Source organism: Manis pentadactyla, chromosome 3, assembly GCF_030020395.1.
Source record: "Manis pentadactyla isolate mManPen7 chromosome 3, mManPen7.hap1, whole genome shotgun sequence".
In the NCBI taxonomy this organism is placed as follows: Eukaryota; Metazoa; Chordata; class Mammalia; order Pholidota; family Manidae; genus Manis; species Manis pentadactyla.
The window spans coordinates 78,785,420-78,802,467 of NC_080021.1; the positions used below are offsets into that span (position 1 = coordinate 78,785,420).

The 17,048-nt window shown below is 36.2% G+C and overlaps 1 protein-coding gene across 1 annotated transcript in view; it reads left to right on the plus strand.

Annotated features, from left to right (window-relative positions):
- The window catches only part of LOC118908913 (lipoxygenase homology domain-containing protein 1), a 378,634-nt gene that overhangs the window by 241,291 nt on the left and 120,295 nt on the right, over positions 1 to 17,048 (plus strand). Inside the window, exons 17-18 of the mRNA XM_036878936.2 lie at positions 3,418 to 3,549; positions 13,256 to 13,455. Coding sequence (XP_036734831.2) covers positions 3,418 to 3,549; positions 13,256 to 13,455 — 332 coding nt within the window. The remainder of the gene's footprint in view (positions 1 to 3,417; positions 3,550 to 13,255; positions 13,456 to 17,048) is intronic.

The following is a 17,048-nucleotide window of genomic DNA, read 5'->3' on the forward strand; positions in this document are numbered from 1 at the left end:
CCAAGCCATAATTAAAAGCTTGGTATTTTCAGCCCCAACATTGCAGAGAGGAGAGTTAATAATTGATCATGGTTACATGAGGAAGCCTCTATAAAATCCCAGTAGTATGGGATTCGTGGAGCTTCCAGGTCTGTGTTTGGAAAGGAGACTGTACCCCAGTTTCATGGGGACAGAGCCCCTGTGCTCAAGACTCTCCCAGAACTCACCCTGAGTATCTCTTCATCTGGCTGTTCATTTGTATCCTTTTATCATATTCTTTAACAAACTAGCAAATATAATTGTTTTCCTGGATAATGACATGACCCATCCTTATGGCATCGATGGAATATTTTCACTGACCTAAAAATGATTACATGAATTGATTTTCTTAATGTGAACCAGCCTTGGATACCTGTGATAAATCTCCCCTGGTCTTGCTATGTTGATCTTTTTACATAGATTGTTGGATTCGATATGCTAGTATATTGTTGATGATTTTTGCATCTGTGTTCATAAGAGGTAGTTTTCTTTGTCTGGTTTTGGTATTAGGGCAATACTGACCTCATAGAATAAGTAAGTATTCCCTCTGGAAGAGATTATAGCCAATAGGTATAATTGCTTCCTTACATGTTTGGTAGAACCCTTCAGTAAACTATCTGAGCTTGGTGCTTTCTGTTTTGAAAGTTTATTAAGCATTGATTCAAATTCTTTAATAGATATTGGCCTATTCATTTTGTCAATGTCTTCTTGTATGAGTTCTGGCAAATTGTGTCTTTCAAGGAATTGGTCCATTTCTTCAAGGTTATCAAATTTGTGGAGATAAAGTTATTCATAGTATTTCTTTTATCCTTTTAGTATCCATAGGAACTGTAGTAGTGCCCACTCTTTCATTTCTAATTTTAGTAATTTGTGTCCTTTCATACATTTTTTTCTTAGTTAGCCTGACTAAACAATTATTGATTTTATTGATCTTTTCAAAGAATTAGCTTTTGGTTCCATTGAATTCCTGCTTTCAATTTTATTAGTTTCTCCTCTAATTCATCATGGTATCTTTTACAACTTAAATATATTTGGGTTGACAGATTCCTGGAAGACAAAAGATACCTTCTCACTCCCTCTTTTAATCACTTTGGAAAAATGACAACTTTCCTGTTTCTTCATCTACAAGTTGGTTAGGATTTGGTTTAATTAGTTGTGTATTGAGAATTTATAATAAAGCCACTTATCCTAATATGATTTAGCTGTGCTAGCCAACTTGTGTAGCAAAGCCTCTTTTTTCTCTTTCATGAATTTACATTCATGGTACTATGAACCTTATTTGTAGGAGGAAGTGTGAAGAGATCTGCTCTCATTTGCTTACATGAGCAGTTATTATACTGAACCAACAGAGAATATTATCAATGTATTATCTGGATGCGTATTATCTGTGTTTGGAAAGGAGACTGTACCCCAATTTCACAGGGGCAGAGCCCCTGTGCTCAGGACTCTCCCAGAACTCACTTTTTAGAGTTGCAGCCTTTCTGTGTGGTGTAAACTTTTGGATATAATGAGACAGTATCTGAAATGAATAAGTTAATCATTAAATTCTAGCTGTATGTGTGATACATGCCTTTTTGAGAGGGTTTCCAGCTAGACAATTCTAGTTCTTTGGTCCTCATCACAGGTTTTGTTTTATGTTGTAGTTGAGAAATTTTCATGCACCTTTTTAAAATGCGAGAATGAGTCAAAAAGAGCACACTAGTAAGAGCAAGTCCAATTCATAGTAGGCTGTGAATCCATTGGAGGGCCATTTACTGGATTTTGGACTTTCATCTGTGACCCACCTGGCCCAAAGACAAAGTGGGCAGCCTTCTGTGCAGATGGGCAGGAACGTCCTGGATGACCTCGCCAGAAAATATCTCCCAGGACCTGAATTTCCTACTATAAAGGCAACTATTGTGTCTATAAAAAAGGATACTGACATTGTTTTTGAGGATGAGGTAGAATCTTGGAAAGCCAGTGTGGGGACGGTAGAGAGATGAGAGATGCTCGTTCTATTTCAGCCTGCTTAGGCCGACCCTGCTGTGCAGTCCTTTCTATTCTTGTTTCTAACTTCTGGACTGGGACACTGTTTTCTCTACATGTTCCATAGGCCATGTTCTCCTCAGTACACACCAGTGTTCTCACTTGGAGGCATATGCTGTGCTTTGATTTATTCTTATGCTTATGACAGACTAGAAGAGAGTTTCTCTTTGTAAATCCTGGATTTCTGCATTACTTGTAAATAATGTAGTCCTTTAATTATTGGTCCCTTAATTGGACCATAATAAAATGGACCCTAAATTATATTTAGGAATCTTCTAAATGTCTCTCTTCAAATGTTCATTTGCCCTCAGTGAGAGTATTTCTAGAGATTTTTTTATCTTCCTTTTAACATTTAAATATTCATTTAACCAATCTCCATTTTCTAAACATTGCATTGTAAATCAAGTGGAAAACTTATGTTCTACAGGGTTTGGTGTGTAAAAGCTATTATTGTCTGAAATTATATCATTGAAAGATATAAATGATATGGTCATGGGCAGTTTTTCAGACACTAGTATTGTATAGTCAGTGCTACACTCCATATGATTAAGTGTTACTTATTTCAATTAACCATACCTATGAGGTTGTTATAGTTTTTCATGCTAACATTTTATGAGTCATCTTAAATTATTGACTGTAATTGTGGTATTAACAAGTAGTTATTATTGATTATTATGTAGAATTAGACATCTATATAATTTTTTGTTGCTGATGAGGTCTCTAAAATCTGACACTCATGGTATGAGTTACTACCACTTAATAATATGTCTAATTCTTAAGAATGAAAGACAAAACAGCTTAAACTTAGGAATCATAAATATAAATAGAACTCCTGAGCATATGCTATAAAATTGGAATCATTATTCAGTTAAGTTGGAGATATCTATTCCTGAACAAGACACCAAAACTACTTGCTTCTGAATAAAGTCAGAAAAATAGCTAATGTTTTCTTCATTTACAGGTATGTTTCTCATATTTCAGTAAGGTCACATGAAGTATTGTTTGAATGATATTTTAGTCAGTTTACTTTTTTTGAGAAAGGTTAAGTAGCAGATTATCAAAGGAATCCCCATTTAGAATCTATAAAAAAAATCTTGAATATTTAATTTAATTCATACTGTGTTGTTAAATTACTGCTTGGATTTATTAAGCAGTGAATAGATCTTATAGGAATACCATTTATGCACAGCCTGCTGCTAAGAATCAAAAGTCATTTTTTGGTAACTATGTAATGCACAGTAAAAAGATTTGACTAGGCATTGAAATGGAAACAATAGCAGAACTTAAACTTGCATAGCTGAACATACGTTGTGTTTTCTGAGAAGAAGCAAGTGATTTTTGAGAGGATGGAATTTTGTAAAATCTTAATTTCAGTTGGCAGGGAAAACCCAGTGGGTATGTTGGCTACCCCCAGCCAAGAAGAGGAAAAGATCCATGAGTCAAAAAACCAGCAAGAAACACCATCAGAATCTGAGGCCAGGGGGCCCTTACTTTTTTCAGCTGCAAGTAAGCAACAACTTTTTCCCTTCTTTTGGTTTGTCTGCACTGCTTCTTTGTGACCACCTCAGGAAGCACACCAAATGATTTTCATAATATAGGTCACATTACACCATGTGAACTTGCTTTTAAGCTGTTAATATGCTTTTTTATGCTTTGGTTTTATATTACAAAGAATACATGTATTTTAAAATGTGTTTTTTCTTTATCTTGAATTCAGTGTGCACTCCAGAATACTGACGTGAAAAGAACAAAGTATTAAGTTATGATATATTGGACTATCACCTAGAAAATATTTTATGATTATATTTCGTGAATTAGAGCAAATTCTTACAAAAGTCTAAACAACAACAAAAATAATCTCTGTTTTCTGATACAGAAACTGAGGCATGAGTAAAGTACTATAGGCCTCAGAGGTTTGAATTTTTAGTTTCTATTTCTTTAATCTGTTTGATCATTTTCTTGCTCTTAAGTATATTCCTTCTGTCTGACTGGGAAGTATAATGAATGGTAACTGATAAAGTCTGTGCATCAGAATCTAGTCATCTTTGGGTGAAATAAGAGAGTAGACCACTGTCTGGACCATTTTAAAAAAGCCCATCTTGAGAGACATTAAAAAAGCCCAATTTGAGAGATAAATTATGTTCCTTTGTAAAAAGTGCTCTTTGAAAATTAGTTATTGGGTGTGCCCTCTTTTCTTTCAGACAGTAACAGAAAATAGATGTCTCTTGCTGATATCCTATGATACTGTCACATCAACCAGAGGGAAGAGAAATTAGCCTTTTGATTGTTGCTGCATTGGACTAGGCCTGGTTTTATGTTTCATATGTTTTATATTCATATTTCATATATGTCATGTTACGAATCCATGGAGCAGGGTGACAAATTGCAGTGCATGAGAAACATGTGCTTAGGTAAAATTTTTCACAGAAGTAGAATTCAATCTTTTGTGAGGAAGTAATGACACCTAAATTTGGAATGGCCATTTCAACTAACTTTTTACTTGATTGAATATAGTAGCATGCTAGCTGAAATCTCTAGAAATAGATACTTTTTATGAGCAGCAAAATACTTAAGAGAAAATCTTCTATACATCTTATGAATATTTGTGTGCTCTGGCTGAAAACATTTTTAAAATGTTACCATTGTTAAACTGTTTTTTAAGTTTAAGGTGTACTGTATGTTGATTTGATACATTTATATATTGCAATATGATTGCCATTGTTTGTGTTAGCTAGCACCTCTATCATGTCACGTAATTATCATTTCTTTTTTGTAATGAAAATAATTAAGATCTAGTCTCTTAGCAAGTGTGAGGTTTATGATACAATATTGTTATCTGTAATCACTATACTGTACATTAGATCTCCAGGTTTTATTTATCTACTAGTTGCAAGTTTGTACTCTTAACATCTCTACTATTCATTCCCACCTCCCACCCCCCACCCCTCAAGCCACTGGTAACCACCATTTCACTTTCTGTTTTCATGAATTCAGCTTATTTAAAGATTCCACATATAAATAAAATCAGACAGTGTTTGTCTTTGTCTGACTTGTCTGACTTAGCATACTGTCCTCTAGTTTCATCCATGCTGTTGCAAATGGTGGGATTTCCTTCTTCTTCATGGCTAAATAGTACTCCATTGTATATCACATCTTCTTTATCCATTCATCTGTTGACAGGCTCTTAGGTTGTTTCCATATTTTGGCTATTGTGAATAATGCTGTGATAAACATCAGACTACATACATCTCTTCAGTATCCTGTTTTCATTTCCTTTGGGTATATACCCAGAAGTGAGAATTGCTGGATCTTATGATAATCATGTTTATAATCTTTTGAGAAACTAGTGTATTGTTTTCCACAGTAGCTAGACCAATTTACATTTCCACCAACAGTGAACAAGAGTCCCCTTTTCTTCACATCTTTGTCAACACTAATGCTTGTCTTATTGATGACAACCATTCTCACAGGTGTGAGGTGAAACTCATTGGTTTTGATTTGCCTGAAGATTAATGATATTGATTATCTTTTCATGTACCTGTTGGCCATTTGGATGTCTTCTTTGGGGAAATGTCTATTTAATTCTTCTTTCCACTTTTAAATTAGATTATTTTTATTGTTTGTTATTGAAGTATGTGAGTTCTTCACATCTTTTGGATAACTACCTCTTATCTGCTATCACTGTTAAATTTTTAAGGATCAGAAGGTATAAGTTTTAGATTGATGCAGGAACACCAAGTAATTTTTTTTAATGATAAAATTAGTCTTCCTGATTAAGAAAATTTCAAATAATTCTTTCGTTTAATAAATCATCAGTTATGCACTGTGTGCCTACTGAATGTCAGATGTGAGGAAATACAGTAGTGGGCAAAACAGACTTGGTCTCTGCTTTCTTGAAGTTTACGGTCTAGTGAGCCAGATAAATATAAAAATATAAGGTTAAAAACTGATAAATGAAATAAAGGAAACATCCAAAGCATGCTAGACACAAAATACAATTTAAATCATTTATTTATTGTGGAAAATCCTAAAAGTTCTCTGTTGTAGTTAATGGCAACGTGGTAGAAATGGAGAATGGATCAAACACTGAGAAAAGGGGGAAAAAGCTTAATTTATTAAAAGCTATTTAAACATTAAATAAGCTATTTAAAACTTTGAATTTGGACATGAAATCCTGGGAATTCAGATGATAAAACTTCCCTAATATAAATGCCATCTACAAAATGCCCATGATTTAAAAAAATTTTGCCTTCTCTGATTGCAGTCAAAATAGTTTTTATAAGCACCCGTGACTCTAGGTAGAACAAAAATGCCTTCACAGATGAATACTGCCTAGAAGATTCTCATTCATTAGTGAGTAATTAGATCATGACTCTTTGTAGTTATCTTCCTTCTACTTCTGTCCAACGTCGATAGTAGTTAAAAGTTGTTTCTGGCAAAAATATGCTTTCCTTTTGGTTTTACAATTTAGCTGTCATGCTAGATAGATTTGGGTTAGATTAGCCATTCATATTAAAACATATGTTAGTTGAAAAAAACTTTAGAAATCTTATTTCATAATTTTAAAGACATCAGAAACAACTACTAGTGCCTGAAGAATGAGATTATGTCAGTCTACTTTCAGGATAGGGGAAGATGGATATAGTTTGGGGAATTAGGTATTATAGATAAAATAAATCTCTCTTCTTTATTCAAAATACTCATTTATTAGAAAGATGGAATTTTTCTTATATACATCAAAAGGAGACAAAGATTTAGAATTTATAATACCACATATACAGTAAATAGTGCTTTTGTAGTAATCACAGTACCTTTAACTTTTCAAGGTTTTCCTTCAGGACCAAGTTGGATTTTAATATAGTTAGGGTAGGGGAGGTTTGAGGAAAGAATATTATTTTTTTTAAATAAAATTTTAAATGATGGTAAGTTCCAAACATATACCAAAGTAAAGAGAATGGAATAATAGGTTCCTATTTGCCTATTGCCCAGCTTCAACAATTATCAACATATGCCTAACCTTGTTTCGTTTATAATCCTTCATACTATGCCCCATATAGCCACAACTGAATTAAAGAAAAATCCAAGGTACCATATCATTTCATCCATAGATTATTTGAAAATTAATATTAAAAAAATCATAAACATATTTAGGGACATAAATAGCTTCTGCGTAAGTTTGGAAAACTACATTTAGAACCATTCAAACCAAATATAAAAAGAGAAGACTTAAAATTTGATATTCTGAACTCAAATTGTCCTTAGAAATCTTCACTATAACTTATTTATTTTTATTTTTATTTTTATTTTGTTATCATTAATCTACAATTACATGCAGAACATTATGTTTACTAGGATCCCACCTTCACCAAGTCCCCCCCACAAACCCCATTACAGTCACTGTCCATCAGCATAGTAAGATGCTGTAGAATCACTACTTGTCTTGTCTGTGTTGCACAGCCCTTCCCATGCCTCTACTGTAACTTATTTTTAAGCATGAGAAAACTGAGGCCCAGGAAGATGAATGTAGTTGAGTCTCACCTCCAGATGGAGATGAGCCTGCTTTGTGCATGGGAACTTGAGCAGTGCTGGGCGGCAGCCATAACCGTCCTCAGTCTGTTTACGGTTTGTCCCAGTGGTGTTGCTGGGCAAGACCTCATCTGTGCCAAACTCTCAGCAATAGGAATACTTTTTTTAATACCTATTTAAATGCCAACACTACAAAAAACAAAGATCCCTGGTCAAAGAAAATATGAAATCTGTTATCTAGTTGAAGTCTTCCTTAAAGATAGTAATAGTAAATTAACTTATTCTGAGAAAAATATGAAACACATAAGGCATAAAGGAAAAAATTAAATTATATTGTCTTGTTACCTTCCAAAAAGCACTTTAAATAGGTTATGTTGGCTATACAATATTGTAACTTTTCAATTAATAAAAGACCCTAAACATTATAAGCATTTTTCATAACATTAAATACTTTTATAAAATAATTTAGTAGTTGCAAATAATCCATTATACAAATGTACCTTAACATATTTACCTATTCCTTAGTTACTATTGGGCATTTTTCAAGTTTTTTTTCAAGTATAACTTGCAACAGACACTCATTTGTATTTTGTATTATTCATTAGAATTTTATTAGAATAATTCTTATAAATGGAATTATCAGGAATTATATTAATTTTATAATTAATAACAATAATAATAATTAAAATAATAATTATATTAATTTTATAAGAATTGTTATAATTCTTATAAATGGAATTATCAGTGAATTATATTAATTTTCTTCCTGTTGTGATCTTAGTGTGTGTTCCTCTTTAATATTAAAAAAAATATCACTCAGTATCCAGAGTGAAGTGTAGGTTTCTTTTTTGTGTGTTCGTGCTATTGTAGTAAATTATAGCGTTAGCGTGATGGTGGTGTAAGTTTTCATTTATCATTGAAAGAGGATTTGAAGGGACATTTGACCTGGCAAAAGCAATGTAGAAGTTCACAAGAAGAGTACAGAAATAAGTCATTCCATTTCAAACAATCCTAATCACTTGAAAGTACCTCTCTATGTTGAGCAGAAAACCTACTCCTTATAATTTCTTTTGTCCCATAAAAAGTTAACATCCTCTTCTATATAATAAACCTTTGCTTTTTCTCAGTGTATTCTCATTTTTTTCTTAGTATACTCTTATTATACTAAAAAGTGGACTAGTGTTTCCTTTTAGTATTTTCTATTTCAAATACACTTTTTATAGTTTCTCTTAATGTTTGTTTTCTAAATCCTTTACCTTTATGAATTTTTAAGTGTGATTCTCCAAGTAGAAGCCTGTCTTCTCATATAATTTAAACAGTTAGAATAATGATATTCCTTTAATGTGGGCCCCACACACCTGTTAATACAGACTCTGCTTGGAATATGTATTTTAGGCATCTTAATTGCACTCTTGGTATATATAAAGATCATTAGGATTTTGTATTCATAATATCCTCTCCCTGAAGAATATATAACTGATTTTTTTGAAACAAAATTCAGACCTTTACCTTGACACCAGTTAGTTTCATCTTCTTGATATCAGTCCAACATTCTAGCATGTTGAGCTTTGATTATTTGATTATTTGATTTTGTTTTCTATCTGGTAGTGACTTTGTCAGCTTTGTGCTTACTTTATATAAATGCTTACTATAACTTAAATCAAGAAAATAATAAATTCATGAATAATACAAGACTATTCATATTAATTTTTGAGAAATAGGTATTTTTACATTGCAAGATGCTATAGAGAGGTTGTTTTACATTTTTAAAAATTGGACTTAATTGCTAACCATTTTTCTGATACTGTGCTATCAAATATGGAGGGACATTTGTTTTTAGTTTCTGCTTTCCATTTTGGTATAAATCAGCTTTCTTAAATACTGCCTTTAAAAATTACAAAAGGTTTATAGAACTCGTTTTTATGCCTACACTCTTTGGTAATGATTGATGCCTTTATTTGATCTCAACTTTAATCAACTCGTGAACTATTAGAATCAGCTAATTTGTTATTTATTATTTTTTTCTGTGAGTAATGTTTTCTTTCTTCAGAGCTTCAGGAGACCAGCATCACAAAGGTAGCTTAGCTGTTTTTTTTTTTTTTTAGTTGAGTCAACCTGATTATTGCTTAATTAAGGAGTCTGTCAGCCCCATGAAGAACATTTTAAAATCATGAATAAATTTTAAGCCATCTCAATAAGTATAGATTTCATTCATGGAGACCCTGAAAAAGTCTGTTAACTAATTCAGAGTCCCCATCAAATATTCTCCTAGCTTAGAATATTTTAAGCCTCTTGTCAACAACAGCAACTGCTTTTATGGTTCTCAAATGGATAAATTTATGATCTGAGACTAATGGACTTTGGTTTAGGGCATTAGATGGAATTCATATTTAATTGATAACAGCACAAACTTTAATACATTGTTTTATATTATAGATTATAGTATATTAAGTCATTAATTTTTGTCACATGAGTGCACCCTGACAATGTGTTTTGTTTGTGCAAATGTGTTATATTTGTGAAACTGTTAGAGCTGGAAGAAGAGGGTTTAGAGACCATCAACTTGTTTGCAGATTAAATCAAACAAGCTAAACACACATACACATGCATACACATGAATGCATGTGTATGAACTTGCATGTGGACAATCAAAAACCTAAACCAAGTAACCACACCTCTTGACCTCATTCCAGTGCTGTTTTTTGTTCACTGTTCAGTGTTCATTGTTTGTTCACTGGCTTCCTGTCTTAAGTCTCTCCCTGCTACATACAACTCACCCTGTTTCAGAGTGATTTTTCTAACACTCTGATTATATCACCACCAGACTTTAGAATCTTGATTGACTACCTGTTGTCTACCCTAGGGTATGCCAACTCCCTTCCAGCTTGCCCAGTCCCATCCATGATCTCTCTCTCCTTTTCTCACATAACATCTCACATGATATTATGTTCAATACATATCACCATGTGCAGTTCTTCCAACATGCCTGCTTCTTCAAGCCTTCAAACATGCTGTTCCCTCTATCTAGAATTCTTCTGCAAAACTCTGATTCATGCTTCTATACCTAGCACTAAGATCCCCTCTATGAAACCTTTCCTGCCCACCCCTCCATAGTTAATCTCCTGCTCTCTGCTGCATCTGAACTTCATACTTCTTCTTTTAACACTGTGAATGTGTTTGTATGTCTGAAATCCAAATATTTATACATCAGTCTTCCCCATTAAGTAGTGTGTCTCTCTAGGGTGAGACTCTCATTATTTATCTTTCAAACTTTAAATTTGTGCCATGAATTTTTAGAGAGAAATGAAACTAACACTATGCCCAGCAAATAGGAACGAAATGAAATTTTCTTGAATTGAGTAAAAATGATTCTTTTGGATGACTAAGATATTTATAAGATACTAAATAAATGATTAACATCCTAAAGAGTATCTTACTGACCCAAATCACAAAGTACTCTCTGGGACTCATGGATATGCTATGGAGTTTTCATCTGTAGGTACCTGATTGCATTGTTGTCTACGAAGAAATTCCAAGTTTGTGAGGTTTCTGTTCATGTTTGACTAGAAATGACAGGCAAGTTGGTCAGGTGTTCACAAACAATATTTGGATTTTGAAAATTAGATTGTGTCATAAAATGTTGTTGGACCAATCTTTGTCATCTTTTCCAGGTCAGCTACCTTTGATCCTTCATCCAGAATGAGATTCAAACTTGCTGTGCCTGGATTGGAATTTAGTTCTTTGTTTCTGACTGTGTAACTCTGGGCAAATTACTTAACCTCTGAGTCCGGGTTTGGCCACCTGCTTAATAGTACACAGGACATCACAGGACTAATGCAAGGACTGAATAAGGTTGACATGATAATGTTAAGTTTTGTGTCCTGGTGAACTGTGTTTGGGTGGACACAGAACACCCATCTAACTCAAGTACAGAGGCTTTGGAATTGGACATTCCATCATTTACTCATTATATGATTTGGGCATATTATTTAACTTCTGCCTTTTTTCATCACCTTAAAATGGACATCATAATTTGATTTACTTCATAGGATGAGAAGTGAATAAGAAGCATTCACCACAGAGCCTAGCTTATAGTAGGAGCTTAGTGGTGATTATATTATAATTGAGGAGAGTAAAAAGGAGGCAACTTTAAAAAATGCCAACTTTTTTGCATTTAAATGTTTTTGCATAGATTTTTATTTTAAAATTTGTCCATTATAGCAGGAAATAACTACAGTAGTCCCCCTTTATCCATAGGAGATATATTCAAGGCCCCCAGTGGATACCTGAAACCATGGACAGTACCAAATCCTAATTATACTATTTAATATAGTATAATTATACTAAGGTATAATTATAATTATACTATACTTGCATATCTATGATAAAGTTTAATTTATAAATTAGGTACAGTAAGAGATTAAAAACAATAATAATAGAACAATCATAACAATATACTTCATAAGTTATGTGAATATGGTCTTTCAAAATATCCAGCTGTACTGTACTCACCCTCTTTGTGATGACGTGAAACAATAAAATGCCTACAAGATGAAGTGAAGTGAATGACACAGGCACTGTGACTTAGTGTTAGGCTACTGTTGAACTGACAGTACATCTGGAGGAGGATCATCTGCTTCCAGATAGAGGTGGAATCTGTGGAAAGCAGGACCGTGGATGATGGGGGACACTCAGATTGTTTCCTGGGTTTGTTATCGTCATTGTTGATGCTGTACTGATAAGATCCTAGGGGCTACCTAGGGTTGCCTATAGTTTCAAGCTGCGAAATTAAAGGTAGGAAGTCTTGGCTTCCTTTGTAACCATCTGGCGTGAAGAAATTTATCTCATTACCTAGATCTGTAATATGTCTACCTGGAAATGTTAGTTAAGAATTAGTGGACAGTTGCTGGGGTAATTCAGACAACCAATGCAGAGTAGCTTGGAAGATGCTCTCAGTACTGCATGCCCCACTCTCTCCTTAGATGATGCAACAGGCTAAAGAGAGAGCAAAGAAGACAGCAATGTTAGCTGGGGACCTCACTTCATAAGCATCTCTCATAAACCAGGAGTGGCTGTCTGGGGACTGCTGACTGTTGGAGGCTGGCTTGTGAAAAACACTGCTGTTGTGCATTCCTGCCCTTTCAGATGAACCTGCTCTAAGCACCTCTGAAACCATCTGCATTTGTGAAAATTCTGTCTTTAGTTCCAAATCCTTTCATTGCTCTCTCCAGTGGGTCTTTTTTTCTTTCGGAAAATTTTCACTTATGTCAATTTGCCATTTTACATCTCACTGAAAATATGCTATAATTCCACTGTTTTTTTGTTACTTTAAATTACAGTACTTCTGCCTAAAAATCATAAGCCATACAGGCAGCTTTATGCTCTGGACACAACTGAAAATTCCAGCATGCACCCTTTTGTATTGTTGAGGACAAGCAAAAGATTACTAGTTATTTCAGATATCTATTGTTCTAATTTAGTTTACTTGGGTAGTTCACTTTTGGTTGGCCAGAACCTTGCTGGGAGGAGACAAGCGCAAATCAGCTCCTTGGAGTTGTAGCAGTCTAGTGCCTCTCTGTCCCACACCTCCCTTGTATTTTGATGTCCTTGGGCTCCATCTGACAAAGTAGTCTTGTCAGCTTGATGTTGCATCAGATCTGCCACTAATACCTTTTTTCTATCATAGAAGAAGGCAGACCTTCCGAAAGCAGAGAGATTCTTCAGTCAGAAGATGAATGGAAGGTATTAGTGCTGACGGGAAATACAGGGACTCAAGCCAATGTCATACTCTGGGTGTATGGAGATGAAGGAGTTACTGGACCAGTACATCTTAGCAAGGACAGCCCAGAGCAACTTTTCCTTCCAAGACAGGAGGATGAGTTTCAGGTAAACAATATTGGGAGTAGTATGTTTTTTTAAATACTTCAAAGATATTTCTATAATACAGATAGGACTTTGTGTGTGTGTGATTTATAAAGTAAATCTCTGGTCTATTAAAGTCCCCATAAGTTACCCTAATATCTATTATAATCATCAAAGGAAATAGTTTTTTTTCCCTCTCAGGTATCTTATATAAGCAAAGAAAGTTGTAGAAGAGAATTGCTTTCTTTAAAGACAATTCATTTTAGGCCATTGGTTTGAAACCAGCCCTATAAGTCATCAACCTCAACTCAAATTAGAAGATCATAAGCCATTTAGAGATTCTTCTGGTAATGAAAACCCTTCTTTTGGATATTTGCATTCATTTTTAGATGTTGTCTAGCTGAGCTGTATGGGTGTGAGATCATTTTCTTAACATCTCCACAGGCCATATTTTGAAGTTCTGTGCATGCCCATTCGAATATCTTTCTACTTCATTTTGCATCAGAGAACACTGGGCTGCATTGTTTTGAGTATCTCAGTTGTTTCTCCTAGTTCCTCAGGACTTTGGACAAATTTTAGTTAGGACAGTTACATTCCTCTTCATTAATTCATCCCCCATCCCCACAGGGTAAATGCTACATGATTCTTTGGTGCACTGTTAAACAGAAGTTGTTCTCCCTGGAGAATATTCCTTTTGTGTCCTAAGACTGGATAGAGAATAGAGAATGATTGAGGCCACCTTTAGTCTCCAGGAAACCAAGGCTGTTTGAGGCAGCAGTAACTGAAAATCACTAATACCCAAATGGTTTCTACAGCTTCAGACCTGAGCGTACTTTTGCAATCATTAAATTTTTAGTGAAGGAAAGCAGTCATGAAGGAGCACTTTAGCTTAGTGCACAGACAGTCATACAACACATGCATTTCAAAAGATTATTTGAAGATGATTGTTTAGAACTCAGAGTGTATATGTTATGGTTAGAACCCTAGGCCACCCTATAAGTCTGTTATTACCCATAATATATCTGTGGTTTATGTATTTATGTGCTAGTAAATCTTGTTAATGATTTTCTGGAAAAATTTATCCAGGGTCCAATCTTGATTGAACATTGAAATCACCTAGGACCTTTAAAAACTTCTGGTGTCTGATTCTACCTCAAGAGATTCTGGTTTATTTTGTCTGGGGGAGCTTCCTGGGCATTGAGGTTTTTAGTAGCTCCCCAAGTGATTCTAAAGTGCAACCAAGGCTAAGAATTCCAGTCACAGCACTATAGAGAAAATGAAAATTCCTATGGCTAAGATTCTCACCTGACCCTGGTCAGCTTGCCTACAGCACGTGTGGGCAATACGTTATTATTAACTCTACATAAAGAGCTCTGCCCAGTGCTCTGGGCTGCATGGCTGCAGGAGAGCAGAGGCTGGAGTGGTGGCAGCACCAAGGACAGAGACAGAGACAGCTGTAGGGGTGGAGGGGCCCAGAGGTAGAGACCAGCTTGATGCATGCAGACTTGCCCTGAGGGGGACAGGATTCTAGCGCCTAATCTGCCACTGGGGAAATAAAGCTGGTTATAAACCCTTTCACCTCAAGAATGTTCAATTGTCATTTTTTATTCTCACTGAATCAAGAGTGAACTTGCCTGGGGCTGAAACCCATTGGCAAGACAATTGGAGACATTGGCGGGATTCATTATAGACCAAAGAACAGACAGGCTGACCTCCTGGGAGGGGTGCTTCAGCCGGCTGCCTCTGTGAATGGGGAGACATTTGAGTGTCCCCCAGTGGACTTGCAGTCTGAGGTGGCTTGCTTCCTAGAGGATTGGGCTTCTTCCCAAGACTGGGAAGAGATAGAGGTGATGCCTGAAGCAGTAGAGTTGGCCCTCAGCAAAATAGGGAATTCCTTAAAGAAACAGAGTGCCTGTGAGGGAGTGGGAACTATGGGTTTGCTTTTTCTCAGTGTTAAGATAGTCAATATGGGAGAAGGGCATACTCTTGCGAGAAGCAGGAGAATAGGCAACATGAGAAGCAAGCTGCAAGGTGCAAGAGAGGAGGTAAAAAATTTATTGATAACTGAGATGGTGTCACTACAAGGTGCTGTGGAGATGGTAAAGGATGTAATGGTAGCACAAGAAGAAGAAAGAAGAAGCACAAGCATGCAGGCAGGCTGTGAGGTGCTGTGCGGGAGGTGAAGGATGTAGTGGTGCCATCAGCTCCAGAAATGGAGGAGGAGCTGGGGTTTGATAAGCAGGTTGGGGTAGAAGCATTGGCATATCCTCAGCTGAAAGCCCACTTGATTGAAAGCCTACCACCTTGTACTTAAGAAAACAAAGACACAGCAACCACAGGTTCCTTCAGGAGAGGTGCAGCCCCCTCCTCAGGTCATGAAGCACTCTATGCTCTGCCCCTATACTCAGACTGAGCTAGTGAATTTCGGCTCCCAGTTTTGCAGAAGCCCCCGGAGTCAGTATCAGCTTGGCTCCTCCATATTTGGGATGTAGGTGCTGATGAGATTATTCTGTTTGGGTTAGAAATGGGAAAACTGGCTTCCCTGATAACTCACTCTTTTCTGAGGCAGCGACTGCAAAATGCACATCCGACCCCAGAAAATCACTCCCTTCTCAATTGGATTGTCACACTTCCCAGTGTATGGCCCAATCAGGGTCATACCATCTAGCATTTTACCATCTTTCCCCACTAGGTGGCAGATGTTTGCTGAGCTCCAACAGGTGTTACAGGCATTAGACATAAAAAATGGCATTTCCAGAGAATTATGGCCCAGGTGAGGAACCTTTTACTGTGGGGATGAGAAAAGTGGTGCTTCAAATGGCTCTTAAGTCCCTCTTTGGGGCGCTAGTGGCCATTCTTGCTTCTCAGTTGGGGCAGCCCATAAGTGAGGTTACATGTGGTAGCAGACTTGGGAGAGGCTGAAACAATGAGCACATGGCAGGAAATACGGTCCACTATTCAGAGGAAGAATTTAAAGGGCCCTGTGAAGTTCATGAGGACCCAGATGTGGGTTGATTTAATAGGAGCAGGAACAGACAGAGAAATTGGATTTGAAGTCAAATAAAATCTTACCGGAGCTGTGGCAACAATTGAAGCCAGGGCATTGGTTTCAGCAGTCGGGGACCAAGAAATAGAAGCTGGACACAAAGCCTCAAGACCTGTGTGTGTGCAAGACTTTCTGCTAGAGAGGTTGGAGAATCCCTCCAGGAGCTGGAGAAGGTGGGTATTGTAAGGCCCACCTGTGGTCCTTTTGGTTCCCTGGTGTGGCCAGTGGAAGAGCCAGAGGGCTCCTGGCATGTGACTGTAGACTGCAGACAACTGAGTGGAGTCATGTCTCCTCTGCATGCTGCTGTCCCCTTTCTTGCAGCCCTGATGGACAAGATTTGCTTATGTTGGTGTCACTGAAACATGTATCTTATCACCCTTAAGGTTAATCTCCCCTAATGTCTGTGTGGATTAGGCACACACCCTAGCAAAAACTGCTTGCTGGGCTGATGTGCATGGAAAGTGCAAGTCATGAATTCATCTGAGTAGAATTGGTTTGAATACAGCTGAAATGACCAGTTGGTGGCAACTAATCTCCTCAGGCTTGAGGGTTATTATAATTTCTGTTATCT